Here is a 23,570-nt window from a genome sequence, read left to right as displayed (position 1 = left end):
CCTAGCGATTCAAAGGAGTCAACGCAGAACAGCGCTGATGATTCAGGTAAACCACTTCTTTGGGTCGCCGAGGTAACCAGCGGAACTTGCCGTGTGCTTTCACCCACCTGGGATTCATAGCGCGCCGTGACATCGCACAGTACGCGGGCCTCTGGCACAATTCGCCTCCATCGAATTGTACCCGCCATGGGCGGAATCGGGCGCACGCGTTTTTTGGGGTCAGCAACCGAGCATTAGAACTACTCAGCCAGTGCGGCGGTTGTCGCCGTTGTATGAAGCAAATTCCAAACCGCTACCTTTCGGAACCACTCGGAAGTGGTACCTTTGAGTGACCAGGGGACTGCGGCGAAGGCACATCATAACAATGACATAACCTTCCCGGAGAAAGAGTGCCTGTGAAAGCAGGATATCCGCAATTTCCGTGTGGTTTTCTCAGCAACGCACGTTCGTTTCTGCGAAGAAGAAACGTTGGTCGTGTTTACGAGATATAATCTATCCATCTGTAGTAGCCACTTGCGTAGTTTGCAATTTCACTATGGTGTCTCTTGAAGCTGGCGTTTTACCAACTGCGAGAACTCAATCAACTCGAAAAGAGGTTCGCACAAGCCTGAATTATTCGGGACAGATGAAGTATGCGAAAACGCGAACTCAATGAAAACTAACGTGCACCTTTAAATGCATAGCCATTTCAGTACACTTTCCATCATTACGGCCTCCAAAACTTGGTAAAAATATGAGTGAAACGCCCATGCAATGAGCTTTTTGGGTAGGCGTTAGATATGTGTCTACAAGGGTGCTTTAAAACAACTCGTGCCTGAGCCCCAAAATTTCTCCAACACGATGCAAGGCAGCTTTTTTTGTTTTGATTCCATTTTCTTTCTTTTCGTGGTCTTCGCAGGTCTCCACTATGGTCGACGGAACAGTGAGACAGCTCTGCAAGACCTTGAACTGACGGAAGATCGTAAGTGTTCGAAAGAGAGACGAGCTTAAAATAAGGATTGCAATTGCATATTTATTGCTTCATTCGTCCGTTACAATGCTCTTTCTTGAGTCCGCTTGGTTGTGATTAGCTTTATTTTTTCTCTCTCTCTTTTCGCTTTCTATTGTTACGTCGTAAAGTTTGTTACTTTCTGCGCTTTGTCATTCGCGGTCTCCTCAAACATTATGATCAGCAGTGGTTTTATTTCTGAGCATAACCTCTGCAGGTCGCATAAGAAGTACGTAAATTTATGTCCTAAGTAGTAATAATTGCTTATAGGCAAGGAAGGATGCTGCAGCGCCCTCTATCATGGTTGGCGTTCAAGCCATGCCGTAAGGGAAGGAGTCGAGAATGGTGCGGATTGAAGAAATATATTCCCCGGGTTCGAAAGCTAGCGGATAACTTCGACGACCTCGTGTTCGTCGTTGACATCGCACTGTACACTGCTGTATGTCGCTTGAATAAAATAAACTGGGCCACAGCCACCCCGCTACGATCCTATGTTCTTTGGCCACCAGCCGAACGCAATAACCAACAAGACCACTCTTCAGCAATGCGATATTTTCCCGTCATTTCATCTAGGATGCTAAATTCAAAAGGTATCGCGCATGAAATACGTCAAAAGCATTTGAGAAGGGCTGCTACGAAAAGGCAGTACCGATTGGAAAACATTGGCTCCACCGCTCGAATCGTACCTTCACATTACACGAGCCGTATGTATGAAACTTTAGAAAACCTTAAATCCGCTGTGCACGGGACATAGAATGTGTTGCGTATCTTTCTGCACTGTTCACATGGTTGTAGACACTGCGTTAATGGTTGTAGACACTGCGTTAATGTAGATGGTGGCGTTGTTGCGTCTGTTGTGGCTAACAATTGCCTTGCTTGCTTAGAAAAAGCAGCGATTAATTTTCGCTAATCCTTTCTTTCTTCATCATTTCAGTCAAAATGTAAGCATTTACATCCAGCTTGAACCTCATTTTAAAATATCGCTTCTGGTGCTTTACCGATACATTGCACTGTGAACGGTCGTGCGCTCAGCCGAGGAGACCTTCCCAAACTTATAACAACTTAAACTCTCAAAACTGCCGAGACTTGTGAATCTGTTGCAAATTTGCAGCGCACTCTCAACAATGCCGAAACTGATCCATCTATTGCACACTTGCAGTGCAACCAGAAATAAAGACAAAATAAGCGAATAGCACACGCGTTGTGTGTTCCTTACGTGGCCTTGCTTTAAAATGACAGCTTTTGTACGGACAAATCGTAGAACTTCCCCGATATATGGCCGTTGTGTGACATACGGGTGGTGTAGCCTTCATTGCAAGAGTAGAGGGTAATCCTCAGCAGCGGATGAAAAAGGCGTGAGGTTGAAACAAATATAAGGATAAAGAAGCTAAGCCTTCGGAAAGGAAAATCAAAGCCAGAAAGCTGGAGCGATGGACGACATGGAGCAGAGGTCTTCCGAAAGAGGAGGGAAGTTTCAACCTACAGCATGAATAGTGCGCATGCAGTGTGGCTGCCCGGTACCGGAATTAGAGGCGCCGCTTTGCTCCGCCTAGCTTGAATGGCGACAAGCCGAAGAAAATGCAGGATATTTCTCGCATGTATACCTTTATGCTCGTCCCGCCCGTCCCTTATAGGTCTTGAATTCCCTACGGATACCACGCACTTGAAGCTCCCTTGAAAGATGGCTGTGCCAATTTTTCTTAACTGAAAATTGGGTGAGATGCATGTAACTTAGCTTGTTCCCAGCAAATGCGTAAGGATTCTTGCAAACACCTACTACTGCTTTTCTAGTAAGCTTGTGCTATTACAGACAACATGAATTATAAGAACCTGTATCGACTCACCTCAAAACATGTTTTCACGTACTCAGGTTTGCATGTATAACAAGAGGTTTTTCTCTTAGCCACCCGCAACGGATCGTTTTTGATTCAGAAGCTCAGTTCAAGTAAATAGAGGTAGCCTGCTGATACAGCAATTGCTTGATCAGGGTTTCTCTTCGGGTGAGCTGGTCCGTCATGACAAAATTTTTAGCGCTTGAAAGACGCGGACAGACATGAAAGTCTTTGTAGGGTAAGGCCCAGTTGTCTGCTTCGTATCTGTCCCTGTCTTTGAAGCACTGAAAGTTTTGTAAATGACTTGCTGCTCTAGCTGTGCTACTTCTGGCCCAACAGAACCTTCCGCTGATGTTGTTAGGCATGCAGATTGTCTGTTGCTTAACGTCTGCATCTGCTATTCTCACGGGAGTGTTCTAAGCTGCTCTCTTTTTTGGCGGCATGCAGGTATTCTCGTGAGAGCATCGCGCAGGTTGTTGTCGGGCTGTTTACCCTGACCGTTCTCGGCAGCATGTTCGTCGCCTACTACTTCATCTTGCAAGGTGCGAACGCGACGCTGTCAAGAAACGGTGGCGTCGAGAGCTGCCATGTGTCCGCGGTGGAAAGTTTAATCATGGCGTTTCGCTCGTCGCTAACACGTACACTTCGTTTCTTCTGGTTGTTGCCGACGATTCACAGGAGCGTATAGTGTTTCTTCGTTTTCTGGCCTACGCACATGGCGGTTGCTACGCCGAACTTGCCGCCAATCAATTAAACTGATTATTAAATCTATCAATTTGAGGGGGCGCCAGGTGCTCACTTTAGATTTTTTTCTTGTGGAACACTACGCCGACGGCGATGCTTTTGAATGCGCAGGAAGACCTCTGCACAAATATTCCTTCCAAACTTTTGAACATAATGACATCACGGATGCGATTTAGTATGAGCTAAAGGGGAAGGAGAGATGAATCTTTTAAAGTTGCCGTGCTGGCTTCGATGCAGCTAAGCAGAGTAAAACAGTGCCTTCCGGCATACCTAGTGAGCTTTTGCATTCGTATCACACATGCATGAATGATTTCTCCGGACACTTTAGTGCTGGACTCAGTATATTCAGAGTTTTTCTTTTGAAGAGTACAAATCGCCAATGTTTGTGGCGGGTGCAATTCAGCGTGGAAGTCTAACAACTGCCACTTTACTTGTGTACGACACTCCGTCCCCGCGTCTCGGTGCTGCAGGCTTTTTCTTCCAGTCCGGATCCGACCTCTCAGAAATGCAAGCCGGCAATCACCTGGCCCGCACCACGTCAAGGAGTGCTCTGCGCCTGAAACAACGGGCACCGCTCCTCTGCGAAAAACGTGGGTTTCAAAAGCAAGCAACCCTCATCTGTATTTCGCGCTCGAGGATCATATTGTATCTTAAAATATCTAATTGTGAGGCCTCCGATGCTCTCTCAAATTACTCACGTTTGCTCTTTTGGGGCTAATTAAAGCAAACGCAAGACCTCCAAATTCATTCATCGGCTCATGGACAGGGATGGTAGGTGAATATGATTTAACTGGTCATGCTAATATTTCACCTTGAGTTGAAGCAACAAAGGATAAATTTTCTGCCTTCAAGATGAGCACTTATAATTACTACTTACAATATTTTTTTTTGTAAAGGCTCAAACTTATTTTGCGTATCGTGGCCGATGTAGAATACATGTGATCGGGATTAGTTATCGGGATTAGTTATCGGGATGTGATCGGGATTAGCAAATAGGCTGCGCTTCCTTAGTTGGTATTTCTTCTCGACGTAGTGCTGCTGCTTTTCGCTCTCCTTACAACAGCGAAAAGCACCTATTTTTTTCCCCCTTGAAAGACTAATCTTTCATGCGAGCTTTATTTTCAGTTTTCATTTAGCGAGACATCAAGCTGCCACTGCACACAGAATTTTTTTATCTCCTGCCAGTCTCGATGCTCTTGATCATTTGGAAGGCGGCAGTAGTAAATCCCAAAATAGGTCAGTCCCAGAGGTGAAACACAATTTAGAGGTGCAGGCTTGATTCCGCCAAGAACTCGACCTCTGTCTTTAATCACCTCGTCCAACATATTTTCGTGCTCTTATTTCCTTCAACATTAACCAGTACCAACCCATGCAGATTCCATTCATACTTAGGTTGAACTAAATGGTAAAAATAGTGACAGGTGCAAAGCGCGAGGCCTAAGACACACGAGAACTATAGGCAGCGCACAGGCTTCGCGAGGGAATGGGTAAACAGCCATCGGTTACCCAACTCGATCCTCAAACTGGTAGAAAGTTGGCCCGGTCCATTGTTCAGCCGTATATGTGTCAATGGCTTCGAAAAGAGTCTGCGCCTTCGAATCCTGTCACTTTGCAAACTGCCAAGAGGCGTATAAGCGAAACCAGAAATGATATGTGGTATGAAGAGGTTTACAATCCCGAAGCTACACCTGGGCTATGAGGACGCCGGGGGAGGGCTGTGAATTATTTGAGACAATCTTGGGTTCTTTACTCTATATAGGCTGACATCGTACAGAAAACGAGCGTTTTTTTTTTAGTTGTCTCGTTTTTAATGCGGCCGCCGCTAACGGCATTCGACCCCACGACCTCGGGGCCAGCGGCCGAACGCGATGACCACTGAACCCCCACAACGGAGAGAGACACAAACCGGGGCTTATCGCAAGAAATAGGCTCAAGCTTTTCGACGGTGAAACAGTCACCGACTTTTCCAGGCAATGGTTCCATAAAGGATCTTTTCCCAAAGATTTCATTCAAAAGAGAGCCGAGCACCATGTCAGGAGAAAGCTTATACTCATTGTAACTGCCGGTGGGTATCTGATAGCACTGGTGATAAACTCCTGCACTTTCAGCGTATGTGGCGGATGTTCAAACCAATAGGATCTTATGGCTGTACAAGGCAATCGCTATGGCTCGCTTTAGCAGGCTTCTGCACCTCTCACAGAATGGTTACCTTGCATACATTTCCATGCTCGTTTCTGTTCTCGTTTTCCTTTCATCCGTAACAACCCGACCTATAGTATTGTCGCCGTATTCGCTATGTGCGCTCATCTCCGTCTTTCCCTCTTCGCCCTCGCAGCCCATGTGATCTGCGACCCGATGCCCGTGCTGTGCACCCTGGGCGCCGACAGCCTCTCCGACTGGATGGTGCTGCCCCCGATCGGCTACTGCTCCATCGTCTTCTACGAGGCCCTCGGGTATCAGGAACGCGACATGCTGGGCGCCGATCCCAGCGAACGGCTCACCAACTTCATGCGGCGCGCAGGCGAGAGGGCGGGGTCGGACTTCGGCGTCGCCTTCGACTTCGAGTGAGTCCACTATTCTCATTACACGCTTATTATTATGCATCCACCTGCACAATGGATCATGCGTCCGGGACTTGTTGTCATGCTCATAATCGGCCTCACTGAGAGTTGTACAGTCGCACCCGGGCCCGATTATGCACTATGTACACGAAAGTGTTGTTGCAATTTTAAAGCTCGTTGATAGAATAAGAAAATAGAGGAAAACATACCGTAACAGGTTGGACTATGCAAAGCATGCAGAACAAAAATATACCACGTGTCGACTTTTTAAAAGCCTTACTTTATAACGGAAGTTTACCGCGGTCTATATATTAGGAGCAGTACCAACAGTGGACAGTAATAGTACTGGTAGTCGAGGTGTCAGCAGTGGTGGCAAGTCTTAGTAGTAGAAGTGCTGAAAGTGGTTTGTTAGTGGTAGTGTACATAGTAGTAGTAGTAGTGCTAGTACAAATGACATCGATATAGTCTTAGTCGTGGTTGCAGCAGTCAGTAGTAGTGCAGGTTCACCGCCAATAGCAGTAATATTTGTTATTTAATTTCTTCCATGCCATAAAAGAAAATTGAATTGCTGCCCTTCCTACATCTCATCAATGTGATCTGACTATTAAGAATTAGGAGCCGCCTATTTCGCCTCAGGGCACCGTGACTGTGACATGCTTGGTCAAGGGATGAAGTCTTATGCTTTGTGGCCCCAAAAATGCGAACTACATGGGCATGAAGGTTTCGGGAAAAGGTTGTAAAACCATGACTGAGACTTCAATCTTGACAAGGGCCAAAACCAGCAGAACTTGTTTTTACCTGCTTCTCTAGCTGTCTCCTAATGATGCTTAGTCCCGCTGTATGCTTGCTAGCCATGTGGACAGCTATGTTCTTAAGGCGGCCGCCCTGATAAGGCTGTAGTCCTGGGTTTCGCCTCTGCACCTAGAGATTTCTTTGGAATCCATGTGGCTTATGTCAGGCCCATGTTAACCATTATATACTGTGAAATCCATTGCAGTGTGAAAGATCCCTTCCATTGTGCGAAAATGGCATAAAGAGTTACGATTCGCACAAATGCACGCAAGACAGACGTAACGCTCTTTTTTTCCAACCAATAGAGCACCTTGCTCTTGAGAATTCCTCCTAGTGCCTAATGCCACCGTGTGCTTAGCGCCACAGTGTACTTTGTGCCTCTGGACACTTCACAGAACTTGGAGGTCGGACCGCCCTTGGGCGGCTAAGATAAATGAGATGATAAATCTATGCGAAAATGAACCCCACAGAAGCCTCTGTACGGTTCACCTTACTCATCGCCCACTGCTTTTCTTAGTGGCGCCGTGCGTCTTGCGCGTCTTATTCACGTGTGTAGATACGCCAAGGTCGCCGAAGCTGTGCTGTCAGGTGCGAACGGAACGGAAGCGCTTGCCCCATTCCGCGAACAGGGGATTTTCCACTTCGGCGTCCTTAACGCCGAGACGTCCCAGCCTTCCGCAGAGGACAACATGAAGGCCACCCTGGATCTCTTCAACGTTCGTAACTCAACACTTGCCCGCTTCTACCTACCTTCCTGCCTCAGTACGATAGCAGATGTACGGTAACGCAAGCAACTCGTTCGACCCTGGTGTGCAGACGTCAGTAGTTATGGTCCACGCTTCAGTGAATACCCGGACTGCACACTCAGCCCCGCATGTGGGGTAAGAGTAGAAAAACTGCAAAAATGTTTCCTGACGATAGCATGTTTTAGAAGGCGCCATAAGCGACATATGCAGTCGCCGCATGAAAAAAAAAACCCAAAATAACAAAGAATGGTGAAGAGTGAATAACGCTATTTTTTTCCAGCCTTAGCGCACCCTTGCTTTTTTGTATTCTCTTTGCTGGCAGTAAAACTGGGGTAAGATCTACTAACAGGCAATGCTGTGAAACATGACGTCTACTGAAATGTCACGTAAGGCTCAGTTGACGGAAGGAAAGAGATCCGGAAAGCCTTATTATTAGTTTTTAGGTATTTTGGTTGTCAATTAACGGTAAACAGCGCTACCTAGCAGCCGGGACGCAGGTAGAAGAAGAAAAGAATAGAGAAACTCAGAAGGCGCCTTGAACGAGAACAACTTCGACAGAACTCCGTGTGGTTAGGTTTGGAATTAAAGTTGTGAAATACTTACACCTAAACAATGTGCCCTAATGAGTTGTCGTGCTGAGATGCAAAAGTTCAGTAGGAGTTCACCAGCTAGAGCAGCTGCAAGATCCAATTGGACTCCCGGAACGGGTTGGCTGAGCACTGATTTTTGTTCCAGTAAAAAGTTTTCATCCTCATTATGATCCGATTGGTTTGATGCATTATAAGTGATGTGAACAACCACCTTCTGTTTCCCTGCGCAGTTCGGTATTTCTTGCCCCACCGTTACCTGCCAATCGTTTTGCGCGGCTTCACCAGGAATTCATCCTACACTCACGCTCAAATCTCTACAACACAACATCGGTACCATGGACGTTATTTAAAGCCAAGATACTGTGTTTACTCGTGCATAGGTCGACTTCTGAATGTGAATATCAAAATCATATCCAAACTCTACGGTCCACCAATACATTATTCACAGCAAGGCCAAGCTCAAACACGTACACAAACTCGGAAACTCGGAAGTCGAAGAGTAGGGACAATGGCGCCGCTCAGGAAAGTCGTGCGTTCTGGCCGCTTTCGAGCCTTCAAAAGCTAAAAGCAGTTGCTGCCGCCAATATTGCGCGATGGTTTTATGCGCCAGTTCTCAAAAGCGCCGTTCAAGAGGTTCTCATATTACGATGATATTCAGATAAGAAAGGAGACCAACAGCACCATCACCACATCTCCCGCTCAGGCAATTTTATCGACGTCTGTACTCAAACGTTGAGACCAATTCTTAGTAAATGGAGTATTGAACAGAAAACCCCGGTAACAAACTGACAGTAAACTCTCAGACATCTGGCCATCCAGTGGAAAGTCGAAGAAATAACCATAGCAGTACTGCTCCTTCCCCCTGATAAGCGGAAAAAATCAATGCACTGCAGTGGGCGTCGTTGGGGTGCTTATGATGGTAATAATAGCTGGATTTTGGTGTTGTTGTGTAATACGCCAACGACGCTGGTAATTACCCATGGGTAAACTACCCTGAGCAGCCATTGTTGTAGTTCAAATTAAGAGTTAAAACAAAAAAGGTGCTTAGTAAAATATTAGAGAATACTGGAGTGAAATTTCAGTAAACAGGTTCCAATAGGAGCATCAAATAGAAGTACCGTAATAGCAGACGTGAAGTGCCAGGACAGTGTTCATACTGTTTTCCGGCAGCCGCTTTCTGATTAAAACAAGATAAGTGTTAAGCGCGAATGGGTGGACTAAAAAAAGTTATTTTAGCTCGCATCTTGTGTACTTATAAGCCACAGTCGTTCGTACAGAACCATTTCACTACCGCAAAAGAAAATGTGAGTGAAGTCACTTCTTAACCCCGCGGTGGCTTAGCTGCTTTGGCATTGTGTTGCTGACTCGGAGGTCGTGGGTTCTATACCGGATCCGGTGGCCATACTTCAACAGAGACTAACTACAAACAGAAACACCCGTTCACTGTGCAATTCCAGCGCACGTTAAAATCCGGTTCCCTTCGCTACGGCGTCCCTCATAGCCTGAGTTGCTTCGGGACGTCAAAACACCACAATGCTCTAATTTTCGAAAAAAGCTGTCGCGTGGATGAGTCAGTAGTGCGGCAAAAGGGAGGCAGCTGATTGCTCTCAAACAAAACTCTTTATTGGGCGATATTGTTCTCACAAACAGAAACTCGGCGGCGGCGATAGCGGGAAGTGAGCTTGGCAATCAACGAAGACTTCATTACCCGCCGCTCTCGCTCGCACTCAATTTAAAGGTGACAAAAAAATTGGCTGTGGTTTAGTTCTGGTTAAACCCGGAGGATTTCGAAAGCGACATCGTCGCGTAGCCATATATTGTTGCGTGAGTTACATTGCCCGCAATCTCGCCGTTTCACGTGTTCTTGCACGACTACACTGCGCATGCGCAAGGAACAAGTGACGTCACTACGCACAGCTGGCGTTCCGGCGGCCCCGGCACGCCAGTTGTGCGCCGCTACTATGCATCAGAGAGGAGGGAGAGAGAGGCGATGGCATGGAGGAAGGAAAAAGAGAGGAGAGGCCCTTTCCACACAACACCATGGGAGAAAAATGTGGAGGAAATCACGTGGTTTTTTTTCGTGATCGGGAGGCCACCTAGTCCGGGCAGCTTAGCAACGGCGTCGTAGTTGCTGCTTGCAAGCCGGGCGGTAGCAGACGACCGCGGCGTAGCAGTTGCGGTGCGGCGTACTTTTCTCAACTGCTCGAGTTTGTTTTTGATCGTGCTCACAAGCTTACGTTGGCGCCGTTCACTCATATCTCAGGCGGAATTCGCTGCAAAACTCTCGTTCTTGCGTGCACAGATTTCAACGTGCTCGACCACGATCGCACGGGCATTTCGTCAACTGCGTCACTGCTCGGAGCCGTCGGGAGACCGCCGCTGCTTACTGAGGAGCACTCGCGCTGTTCGTTTACCAGTGATTCAATACGCCGTGCGCTAGAGAGGTCGTCTGCGTATTGCGCGGACGTTTCGCGTCCTGTGCGTGCAGTGTGCGTGTGCCATTCGCGCTCCCGTTTCCATCGGCAGTGAAACCTCGTTGCTATTAGGCGTGCTCTTGCAACGCTCTAGTGATCGTCACTGGTGTTAGTGTAACTATTTTCGTTTTTCGCGATTGCGCTTGTGTGAGCAGCGGGGGCCATGACATCGGTGGAGGGCGATATTTTAAAGGAAGCCGCTGCGCTCGCTTTGCATGCTTGCACGCCCCTGTTATACGCCGCCGGTAAAAATGAAAAGAAAGAGACCCTGCGCTTAAACAATACCTTAGAGATTTTTTTTCTTTAATAAAGGCTAAGGGTTAGTTTTGTTCACTGCAATATCTACATAAAGATACGAATGCACACAGGATGCCGAGAACTTCATTTGTAAAAAACATTTATTTTCTCACAAAAAACAACTCGCACGAGAAAACGTGGCTATTTACAATATCTTCACATCATATACAACAACACAAAAGCTTCTTCTCTATAACAAAGTCATCAACTGCAAACAAATGACATTTGTCAAAACTTCAACCCCATACGCAAACCTGCGCTCGGCTGCAGGTCCTTTAAAAAAAAAGCACTTTTTATTTTCGCGATACCTTCATTTGAGGAGAATGCAAAGGATTAAAAAGTAAACTGACGTAAAAAGGTCTGTTAATAATGGGGTGAACTGTGCATAGAATTAAAAGGAGTGTCATGCGCCGTGCGACGGTGAAGAATAAATGGGCACTCTTATTTTCGTTTCCACATTTATTTTCGTTTCCATTATTTTCGTTTCCAATAAATAAATGAAACATGTGCCCCCCTCGAACAAAATTTCTGGCTACACCACTGCTCGTGTGGAATTCGCGCGGCTAGGGGCCCGCGTTTCTCGCGTGTGCTTAGTTGTCCTTCGCCCACCGCAGTAATTGAAAGCGACGGTCACTTCCCGTGCTTACAAGAGTTGAGGAACAGGGAGATCTTCGATACCGGACGAATGCCCTTCCCGGGCATCGGTGGCCGTCGTGTGGTTTCGCGCGACGAGGGGCCCACGTTTCTCGCGTGTCCTTCACCTCACCCGGTGAAGGCTAATTTCGAGCGCTGAGCTAAACAAGCAAGTATACTAGTTTCATCGAATGCAGCCTTCAACTTCAGAGTCCCAGGGACGGGCGTTGCCAAAGGGGGGCCACCGCAGATAACCACCGCAAGATGGGCCACCGCAGTAATTGAAAGCGAAGGTCACTTCCCGCGCTTGCAAGAGCTGAGATAAGTATTTTTCTCGGCTGCTACTAATTGTGACCAGGGCCGAGCAGTTGGAGACGGCGCGGAGACGACGCAGTACAAAGCAGTAACTGAAAGTAGCCGCCTGTCTCACACGGGTATTTCCGCTTTTTTAACTTTTCCGCTGACGAACACCGGCATAGGGCGCCCTAAACCGGCCGGTAAGCAGCCAAGCGCCACCAGCGCGGGGATCTGTGCCCCTGCAGTAGCACGCTCCTTCGTTGGCTTTGAAACGCGCGCGCAGTAGTCGAGGGCGGGACTTATGCGATGACGTCAGCCCGGACAAGATGGCGCCGAGCTGGTTTCCGGCTTCACGTGACGGCCTCTCCTCTCTTTTTCCTTCCTCCATGGGCGATGGAGAGCGCGCGGCAGCGGCGGTGGCCCCGGCACGCTAGCTATGCGCCGCTACTGCGCATGCGCAACTGGCGAGCGCGGCGGCGGCACCTCTGAGTCACCCACGCAGCGACGCCAGCGGCGCGCCAGCTGTGCGCCGTGTGACGTCACTGCTCCTCGCGCATGCGCAGTATGACCTTTCGTCAGCTCCACGAAATGGCTCGGCGACTCGCGTAGTGTTGCTTTCTCAACAAAAATTTGATCTTATCTGCAGAAGGCAGCTACAACATTCTCAAGCAACGCGCAGAAGGAGTTGCTGGTGGCAGTAATCTTGGCCGCGCGTCCGCGGTCTCACGTATGAACAAACAAACCTGACAAAACTTCGCGCCTATATGCTATACAGAGTACCTTAATTTTCATTTTTTCCATAACGCACCGCCCAAGCGCATACTGGTTTCTAAAGTGTGGACCCTTGCATAACTCATGGGTTGCAGGTTCTTTTTTAGGGTGATTGCTCATGTAGAGCACATTTTTTCTCTAGATCCTGAGGCAGTTGCAGCGGGCAAGAGACGCCGACGCCCAGTACCTCCAGGGTGGCATCGTGTTCGGTGTCAGGATGACGCCTTACCAGACGAAGGCGCAGGTTGACCTAATCAACGACATTGTCATGTGAGCTCTTAGCCATTGTCGACACGTTAGAACGTCACCTTTAGCTAACTTACGTGGCAGCGCAGAACGTAGCAAAAGTACGACCACCTGACTAGACATTGGCCTCTTCTCTGTCGTGCACTATTTGGCTGCCAGCTATCAGGTGGTATTCGCTAGTCGCCGGTATGGATGAGGGGCTGCAGCGTTTGTCTCGTGAACGCAAGCTTACATGTTTTCTCCGAGCTGCAGCGGCGGCATCACAAAGGCATAGAGGCGCAAAGGTGCCCATGCTATAAAGTGCACATGTTACACAAACTCAGGTGGTTCAAATTAACCCGACGCCATTCCACGGGTTGCCAGGCTTTTTTTGGCACGCAAAATGACATCAGTCGAATAATCAGTTATATGCCATTGTTAATGATTATTTCAGAATTCATCATGTGGTAAGATTAAGAGGATGTGAGGAAAAAAGCTTCCAGAGTTTAGCGAACCTTTAGCCCCACCTCTATGCCTATTACAGCGTTGTTTTCTTTTTTCACTGTTTCTCGACTATTAATGAAGGAGAAAAACTACGATACATACTGAACCCCTGTCCGGGGAAAGTGAGACACGGACCTCTCTATTAAACACACATGACAGCACTGAGCCAAGTTCGTGATGTCAGGGTCCATCACGTGCCGTTCCGTTTGGCCAACTACAGGACGCAGAAATTACTTTCTATGACGCTCTACGGTGATGCTTACATCAACGATACCTCTATTTTGAAGCCGGAGAGAATTGCATGCAGTTATCGCTACAAAGCAGTAACTGCCACCAGCTTACAAGAGGCGCAACCTAGACGACACACTAGAGGTCGTTGAGCATGCCGTAAAAATGTGCATGCTGTTGTGCTCGGTCTCAACAGATCTAGGTGCAGTCGTCGATACGTCTAGCCAACATTTCTCTCTGTCTATAGAGTACAACCTACTCATCACGCAAGTACGGCACTGCCAACGGCCTTCGCCTTTTCGTTCCGCAGGGACTTCAAGGTGGACATGCTGGTGGCGAACACGCACCTGAGGGAGCCGCATGGCCTCGAGGTCCCGTGCCGAATCACGGGGCCCACCAGCTGGGACCACAAGTACTCGCGCTACGAACATCCTATTGTGAGTGGCGAGGCCGAAGGCTTTCTCTCAATCCCAGTCATGAAAGCTTGATGGTCTGTCTCGTTGCAGCTACACCGAATTTCCATACCGGCCCCAAGTGTTAAAGTGACTTTAAGGAGGAACAGAAGTAGGCCTCTCTGGTTAAGTTACCGCGTTATAATAAAAAAAAATGCACCGAAAACGGAGCTTTTATAAGTTGCAAAAAAATCGGAAAACGAAATAAAGGTGTCGCAGTCAACGGCCCATTTCGCAAGTGAAGTTCGTGCGTAGAAACTGATTTTGGGACGCGGATGCCAGAAACCAGGTTAAACCTCCATTCACTTAAAAATGGTGGCAACCAGTTCTTTCCGGTAAGGATGGCAGAAATTTCAATTTAATAGCGACGAGCCGCAAGGCATGCTGGGTACTCCGACTTCCGGGTCTTTCGGCGAGATGCGCGTGTACGGCGCTCTGCTTGAAATGCGGATTTGCCAAGCTTAAATTCGCTCCTAATAAGTTAATACGCGCGAATGAAGTCGTAAAAAAGGTCAGCATGCTCTACGTGCATTATTATGCACACGCTCGACGTTCCGTATTGGAATTAAGGGCGGAAAAGCGTTGTAAGTGCGAACGTTTCGGCATGCGTCGTCTGTTCGCGCTGAAGTTTAGGACGCTTCATTCACTCGCTGAAAAGTCCGCTTCTTGTTACGGTTATCATATGGCTGCTACATAGTTCTCTAATATATATTAGAGTACATATTTCCTAGAGGTTTCGCGCTTCCAGGCGCTGAATATATGGACTACCAGCAACCGCAGCCTAGCATTACGTACGAGCGCACATTGTAGCAGGGTGGCTACGACGGCAAGGAGCTTGAACCGTGCAAATCCGCGGAGGACTTTCGGTACTTTTTCTATACACGCCGCGGTGGCCTAGCGGTTAGGGCGCTCGGCTACTAAGTCGGAGGACCCGATCCGGGACTCGGCGGCCGCGTTTCCGATGGAGGCGAAGCGCGAAAGGCGCCCGTGCGCTGCGCGATGTCAGCGCACGTTAAAGAAATCCCGGTGGTTCCAAATAATATGGAGGCCTCTACTACGGCGTCCCTGACTGCTCACGTGTCGCTCCTCCTCTGGAAAGTCTGTGAACTTATCAATGTTTTACAACCTTAGCAAGGGGCACAATCTGTTTTATTGTCGGTTTCTGTACTTGTCAACTTAATTGCTTTCGTTGCATATTTGCTATGCTTTATGGAATAATTACTGCAGAAGCTGGCATTCTTAACAACTCTGTCATGTGATTTAATTTTAGTTGAGCTGTAATGCAAAAATGCAACTGCATTACAAATGTGTTGAATTTTCAGCACTACTGTAGTCTTTCTGCCTGTACGAATTATGTCCCGACAAGCATGCACCGAGACTTTGTGGCTGAAAACCTCCACTTATGTGCGCCAAGAGCCCAGATGGGAAGTTACATGGCAGCTATTCCAGCAGTGAGAGGCGTCCACTTACTGCAGCTTTGGTGGATGCACAAGAACTTTTCTCACAAACAAAATTGACTATGCATAGTTATGCACTGCAACTGCACTGCAATGCATTTCACACCCTGCATGGTGGTGTGGGACATTACAAGCCATTTACATTTAACTTGCACCTCTGAATGTTAAGAATTTTTGTACTCGATTTCCCGATGCTGGTTGCCGCATTAGGTAGATGAAAAAAATGTACAAAAATAAATGCTTTGTTTTGTGTCATCTCTTGAACATTCACTAGCTTCAAGGATGTAAGATCAATGTTGCTTCCCATGAAAGCAGAGGAGAGCCTGTAGCCATTTTGCTGTCGTGTACTTCATGCTCTGAGCCTAGTTGAAGGAGAACCACCAGCCTGTGTACAGACAGATGTCGCCAATGATTGGCACCTCAGCTGTTGATGCCTAGCTATGTATAGAAATGTGGAGATGTATAACTTACGCACTGTATGCACAATGTTCAAGGTAAGGTAGGTAACAACACTAGCAGCTAGGCAAAAGATGAGCTTGCCTTCTGTTTTTCCTAATAAAAACCTAAAGCCAAAACAAGGCATCAAAGCCTGCTACAGAGCTTCACTACAGGCACCACAACATGCACTACAGCACTTGTCTCTTCTCCTTTCTTTGTTTGTGTTTGCATGCTTTGGTGCTGCTCCTTTTCTTAGATTCAAAATGCACCAACTAGCCCCAAAAGAAGTTTTTTTGAATGTAAGCAAAGTCAGGCACAAAGACAAAACAGTAAGCAACAGGAGCCAAAAGCAGAACAAGCTCTTGACGTGGGCAGCTGTACTGTTGAACTGCAAGAGGAGCAAGTTTCTCAGCTATTAACGAGAAACTCTTCTTGTCCTGTAGGTATAACATCATATCTTTGTCTTGCAAAACCTTTTGCAGCGCATTTTCTACAGCATGTAATAAATGAGTTTAATGCAGGAGATGTTTGTGGAAAATAGTAAATTACTATAATAAATAGTATGGTCAAGAGTAAAAAAAAATATCATGCTTCAGATTTTACAGCACACACAGAAGCTTGATACGAGTTGTTTTCAGAATCTTCTACAAGTCCCTGTTATAAAGTCTTGTGCAATGTTGAACAAAAGGCATTTGCATCCAGTTTTAGCTTTGGCGTTAACAATGCGGCACAGCTTGCACATTGATAAACCATCCCTAAGACACTAGTGATACCAAAAAGTCTGTAATGACTGAACACAACGCGTTCCTTGGCTTTTTAATAAAATACGTAATTTTATAGCATGATTATTACTCTTGATCGTTATGAACCCAACAACCACTAGACCAGCCTCTGCCTTCCTTGTAGCATCTTGCACTTCTTGAAATCACCAATGTACCTCTCAATTAGTCAATCATTAAGTGCAATATTACTACATGCAAACATGCAATGCATCACATATGCAAGCTATAGACGTAGACATTTATTTACTTCATATGCATGTTCAGCACATAAACAGTGTGCGAATGACACTTTGCTGCACAGTGAGAGTTCAGTATTATAGCATTTGTCTCAGATGTCAATTCTACTAAGTTCTGTACAATGAAAGGTGAAAAACAGCTAGGCTATGTTGGCTGCCATTTATTTTTAATTGTGTTATCCTGAAGTGAAGCTTTTTCCAACTTACTCACTCAGAGTATGAAAAGAAAGGCGGTTAATAATTCTTATCACTTTCTAATGCGATCACCTCATCTGTCAGCCTCCTTCTCCGCACACAGGAAACGAAGAAACATTACTGCAACACGCGGGTCCACACAAACAGGGAACTTAAGTGTAACAGGTTGCTTAATTATAATTTTCGACACTTGCTGCGTGCTCATGTCGACTAGTGTTCTGGTGAAAACGTGTTTCAGTTTGAGCATGAAATTAGCGAAAATGGCCTCATAGAACAATTTATAACTCTTACAAGTGCTCGTAAACATGCCTTGCCTTAACACTGCGACCAGAGCAGTGCCAGCGAACGAGATGCCGCCGTACGTGGCCGCGGTGTCGCCGCTTCGACAGCTGACGGCAGTAACAACACACGCCTTAAGTATTAGCTATGAATTCGAGCTACTCGCATTCAGCGCAAATTTCTAGGAATAATCGTCCTGTCCTTTAACATCTTAAGTTGTCACGCTGTACTGACGGAGGCCGAGCAGCATATATTTGCAAACATAGCCCGCGCGGTGCTGCCGCCGTCATGCGAGAACGGTTGTGGCACATAGCCGAAGTCTTCCGAGCGAGAAATTGGTGCTCCTCAAGGAGATAAACAACCTACTTTACCGAATTCTTCAACTTCCACAACGCTCTCAAAACTCTGCCGCAAACAAAATGCTCGAAGCACAGCATAAGGTTGACCGTCGCAGGCAGTCTGCCAGCGGATCGCAACGGCGCACTGTTCTTGCTGTTCCCTGTACTTGATGGCACACGGAACATGTTGCATTCCGTTGCAATGAAGTTTGTGCAGGTTGCGCCAGCGCACAACATCCTTTTTCCAGCAATGTGAGCGCCAGTATTAAGAAAAGAAAGACCGAAACCGCACGTCTGCAAGCAATGCCTACGGAAACCAAACGACAGAAAAGACCCGGAAGTTCAAATTCACGTGACAAAGCTGCGCCGTGACGCAATGTCCGCCGTCAGTTGGACACCACCTATAGCGGAAATAATTTTAAATGATATTTTCTCAGCGATAAATGTGGCTTTTGCCGTAATTCTCACAGGAAAAATTTTTACTGACAGCTATAATTGGTTGATGTAGACCTCAGAGTCCGTTTCACAAAACAATAAATTAAACACTTAAACTGCCGTCCTACCTAATCTGCGTGACGATGGATCCATATACGCCAGTACCGTCTTAGTGCACTGGTGGCGGCCGCCACATGCCTCGCTAGTTTTTCATGTGTTCTACAAAAATAATCATCCTCATTTTCTTTCCTTTTTTTAAGTGCATATTCGAAGGACGTTTAGTCTATATCAGCTTTGAACGCCAAACTTTTAAGTTAAGGTCTCTGCCTCGTTTTTAAGCCGCCAACTTACAGTCGTGTTTACCGACACTTATGCGAATTAATTCGCATTACCTTCCCAATATTTCAACCCCAAGACCACGGTGATACTCAAGTGAAGGCTAAGCTATTGGACCACCTATGTCCTGCTAAAAAGATTGCCTGAAAATATAATAATTATCAATCTCCACGAAACGGTCGTGCCTGAGCCCACAAGTATGCCACTTATCTCCTAATTACAACAAAACAAGCACAGAAAATATTCGCGCTCTAAAGCCTGGTTTCGTTTCCACTGAAATTCACCATTCCTGAGCCCTGATCGCGCTTTACCAAAAACATACCTGGAGAAGCTTCAAATATTAAGTCTACGCGTCAAAATTTTCACCACTAGCAGCATCGACTATAATAAATAATAAATAAATTGGTTTTTGAGGAAAGGAAATGGCGCAGTATCTGTCTCATATCTCGGCGGACACCTGAACCGCGCCGTAAGGGAAGGGAGGAAGGTGGAAGTGAAAGAAGAAAGAGAGAAAGAGGTGCCGTAGTGGAGGTCTACGGGGGATCTTTAACGTGCACTGACATCGCACAGCACACGGGCGCCTCTTGCGTTTCGCCTCCATCGAAACGCCAAAGGCGCCCGTGTGCTGTGGGATGTCACTGCACATTAAAGATCCCCAGGTGGTCGAAATTATTCCGCAGACCTCAACTATGGCTATACGCGGATGCTTTTCTACCAGGTATCACCTATTAGCATCAATCCATACACATCCTCTGTTCTCCATACAAGGCGCCTTCGCTGACGCGTTCATGTCTTGTGCAGTATCGTTTGCATAAATTCAAGGGAAGCTATAATTTTTGTCTTCCTTTCTCGCTCGCTTAATCAAGCTGTCCCTTCGAGACTTCCAACTCCCCCTTTCTCTTCTCGACTATGTTTACCCGCACTAACGCCGGCTTATACATCGGCACTGTGCAGCGTGACACGGTCGAGCTGCTGTCCGAGCGGGGCTACTTGAACCTGACCATCCCGGTGTCGGTGTCCTTCTCGCTCAAGGGCTTCTGGTACACACCCACGAAATGCGACCAGGACTCGGACTTTGCGCCGGGCAGCCCTTGCCAAATAATGAACAGCAGTGGCTCCCTGGGCAGCTACGCCAAGGTATGCTCCCGCTCGCGCGCTCCTTTTACTCACCCTTTTGAACATGCACTTAAAGCAACGCTAATTATTCGCCAGCGTTCGCACTAGTTCACTGGCGCTACACTGCGCGCGTCGGTGCCGTTCTTTGTCGTGAACAAACGCCACCATAACGACAAACGTAGACATCGTAACACAAGGACAAAACGAAGAGGTCATCACTGCCGCTAACTTTCGACTGATTGTGCAGCGAAAGCTACACTAGGCTACTCAGCGGCGCATTTCGGGCGGTCGCCGCCGGCCAGTACTGCGCATGCGCCGTAACCATGGCAACCGATTGCCATAGTTGTTAGGCTCGGCGCCTAACGTATCTTTTGCGATGTAAATCTCGGGATAGCTGAGCTAAGCCGCAGCAAATTTTTTATGCGAAGCATACTAGCCGCACAACCGAGCTCTTCCTTGCTGCACCGCGCGCGGCCGCGTAGCTACCACTTGGCCTACATCGGCGCACCACGTGACATGACGTCACAACAGCTGTGAAAGTTGGGGCTCAACTCGTGCGCTCGCTTGCGGACGCGCAGCCTCCACCGGCGGCCTAACTCCCGCTCCTTCCGCTAGGGGCGCTGACGTCACAACAGCTGTGACAGCTGGGGCTCAACTCGAGCGCTCGCTTGCGGACGCGCAGCCTCCGCCGGCGGTGTTCTTCGCATCCTAGGCTTAACCATAAGCTAAGCCAGGCCATTTTTTTTATTTAATGCAAATACGGGTTTATATACAGCGATAGCATCAACATAACTTTCCACAATGCCGTCACACAGCACCTCCCTCTCTACCACGCCTTCAAACTTTTGCTCGCGCCGTCAACAAAAGCCACCTCTTTCTTCGACAGTGCTACGGAGAGAAGGCTCGCACAATTGTCTGTCCAGTTTCCTATTTGTTTAGCTTCCATAACCTCCGCGTTGGATGCTTTCTAATATTGCTAGTGACTTTGCACTGACTGAAAATTGGACTTCGTGCACCTGGCTTGCGATCTTCACCTTGCTCTGCAACGTTTCCTTTACCATTTTTTAGGTTTTTCTTATGCTCGCGTAGCCTTTCACTTAAGCACCCCCCGGTTTGGCCTATGTAGACTTTCCCGCATGACAGCGACAAGGAATATACAACGCCTTCTGCACGATCAAGAAACTGGTTTTAGTGCTTCTTCCTAAAGTTTAGCTTGTTAACGGTAAAAATATTTGGGATGTTACAAGCTAAGCTGTCTTGTAAGTTAACATGCATGAAGAAACACAAGAACCCTATTGTTGACTGCGTAGAAAAGGTTTTGTATTTCTAGCCATTGTTCTTTCCAGTTCAGCTGCCCTTATACCACCACACTTCAGTTGCGATTCACAGGAAGGCATGCTGTTATTGTTCAGCGCATACGCAATAAGGATGCGCGTGCTTTCTCTATGATGACTGCGTCAGTTTACCTCCACACCTTTTTCTACAGGTCTGCAGCCACCCCGACTACCGAGACAATCTCACGGCCATTGACGACGGCCATTTTGTTAATTACACGTTCAGCAAGAAGACGGGCCTCACCTTCACCTTCGACAGCCTGCAGACTATAACGAAAAAGGTACGTGCAGCGCATACAGGCTGCAGGACATTGAGATGGAGCAAGCCATTACGTCGCAAAAGGCACAAGTATCTGGAATTCCATTCAAAATATACCGGCACACATCATGATTCGCCACAGTAGTCGCTCTGGCCAATCATGTCTCTAATTCCATTCAAAATATACCGGCACACATCATGATTCGCCACAGTAGTCGCTCTGGCCAATCATGTCTCTAATTCCATTCAAAATATACCGGCCCATATGATGCGCCACAGTAGTCGCTCTGGCCAATCATGTCTCTAATTCCATTCAAAATATACCGGCACACATCAAGATTCGCCACATTAGTCGCTCTGGCCAATCATGTCTCTAATTCCATTCAAAATATACCGGCACACATCATGATTCGCCACAGTAGTCGCTCCGGCCAATCATGTCTCTAATTCCATTCAAAATATACCGGCACACATCATGATTCGCCACAGTAGTCGCTCTGGCCAATCATGTCTCTTACTTTAAGCTCTTTTGCAAGGTTCATTAAAGATTCTTTCCTTCCCAGTGGCATACCGACTCATCAGCATACAGTCGTAAGGAAACGCATACACTAGGTTAGCCTTTATTCGCCATGAAAAAACGCGGTTTTCTGGCCTATAAATTGTATGCTTCGCTCGCAATCTGAAGGTCCTTTGTTCAGTGTCTCGCGCCTTCGGAAGAAAGTAGACCTTACAACTTATGGTCTACTGCTGACATCATGAGAAACGATGGTGACGTCACAGTGAGTTTTCAAGCCATTGCTGCTAATCAACGCTGTCGGGTTTTGCTTCCCCTGAGCCATGTAATGCTTCCCGATTAAAAAGGATAAAATTCTGCTCCTGAATTTCCCATACTACATTCACACTATGCGGCGCTTTTTTTTTACTGGCTTGGAGAAATCGCCGCGGCTACCGTTGAGGAGAGCTGAGCAAAGATCCTTAGCTCAGGAAGGTGGGGAAGAACGTTGAAGAGGACTGAATTTGCCGAAGCCGGCTTGTGTGGCTGTTAGTAAAAACAGGGAAAAATTGCTAGGACACTTTATCAACTAAAGTGTTGAGAGGCGAAAGCCGAGAACACTATGCCGTGACGACTTCCGGTGGATGTGACGTCACACCGTTCCAGTGGCTATATCCATACACAAAGTATACACCTTACGGGGATCTTAAGTTTAACGAAGCTTAATTACACATTTTCTCATCTAATTTGACGCAAAACCGACGTTTTTCCGACCATTCTGTGACAATTTTCACTATGCCGCGACGACTTCCGGTGGACGTGACGTCACGCCGTTCCCGTGGCTATATCGACGTCCGCGCTATTTCGACGCCATTTTGGCATTTTTTCCTTTAATTAATAATAATTTACCAATTAATCTACAGCCATCAAGCTTGGCTTCTAGGTTCATGTCTTCCTCCTCTATCTGAAGCAACCTTTGGTCGTCTTCTATCCTTTTCAGTTCCCGAGTTAAACGCGTGTGACACTCTTTGTTAAAGGACGGACGACAGTATGAGCCATTAAAGCCTTTCGCCTTAAAAATTGTTTTCAACCTACATATACTAAACAAAATGCACCCTACGATATACACGGACAAATGTCCCTGGTGCGACGAAAAACCTACACTATACCACATCACATGGGCCTGCCAAAACATAGACGTGGTCCCCAAAATACAAAACCCGAGTGCGGAGCAGTGGGAGACTCTGCTGTCCAGCGACCGCTGCGAAGACCAACAAGGTCTGGTACAGCGAGCTCAACGGACGGCAGTGGCCAGCGGAGCCCTGGACTGAGGGCAACCGACCACTGGTTAGAGGCGCTCGACTTCGACAGAGAAGGCTCCTGGGGGTAGAACCAAGACGTCTCTGAAGAAGCCCCCAAACCGCAGAAGAACCATTACTGTAAATAAAGTTTTCCCTTCCTTCCTTCCTTCAACTTAGTTCTACTTCGTTTTTCTCTTCGCCTTGCTCTGATCTGAGTCGGCGCGCGTTCGCAGGCTGTGCTGGCCCACCACGCGAGCCCCCTCATCAGCTTCGCGCTCTTCGACGTCGACTTCGAGGACGTGCACGACGAGTGCCCCGGCAGCGTGTACGGGCCTTTCGACCGCGTGGCCGGAGTGCGCTGGCTGACGGACCGCTTCAGGGAGCTCCTGCTGGCCAACGACACGGGGACGGCGGAATCACCTGATTCAGCAGGATAA

At 47.4% G+C, this 23,570-nt stretch overlaps 1 protein-coding gene across 1 annotated transcript; it reads left to right on the top strand.

Annotated features, from left to right (window-relative positions):
• Positions 1-887: 887 nt before the first annotated feature.
• On the top strand, positions 888-23,570 carry LOC149348649 (uncharacterized). Its single transcript, XM_089541819.1, has 9 exons — positions 888-961; positions 4,035-4,154; positions 5,900-6,128; positions 7,474-7,633; positions 12,868-12,995; positions 13,993-14,119; positions 19,585-19,767; positions 21,233-21,361; positions 23,367-23,570. Exons 2-9 carry the CDS (start codon positions 4,070-4,072, stop codon positions 23,568-23,570), a joined length of 1,245 nt encoding a protein of 414 aa, XP_089397945.1. The 5' UTR covers positions 888-961; positions 4,035-4,069.

This window comes from Amblyomma mixtum, chromosome 4 (genome assembly GCF_055824585.1).
Source record: "Amblyomma mixtum isolate Tamu chromosome 4, ASM5582458v1, whole genome shotgun sequence".
In the NCBI taxonomy this organism is placed as follows: Eukaryota; Metazoa; Arthropoda; class Arachnida; order Ixodida; family Ixodidae; genus Amblyomma; species Amblyomma mixtum.
Note: the sequence above shows the minus strand (reverse complement) of the source record. Positions and strands in the feature narration are given on the sequence as shown.

Bases quoted from the DNA above. Each gene is read 5' to 3' on its own strand.
- LOC149348649 (XM_089541819.1), top strand. From the start codon at position 4,070: ATGCAAGCCGGCAATCACCTGGCCCGCACCACGTCAAGGAGTGCTCTG. The intron at 7,634-12,867 runs GTTCGTAACTCA...TTTTTTCTCTAG, and splicing joins CCACCCTGGATCTCTTCAAC to ATCCTGAGGCAGTTGCAGCG. The intron at 14,120-19,584 runs GTGAGTGGCGAG...GGCACTGTGCAG, and splicing joins CGCGCTACGAACATCCTATT to CGTGACACGGTCGAGCTGCT.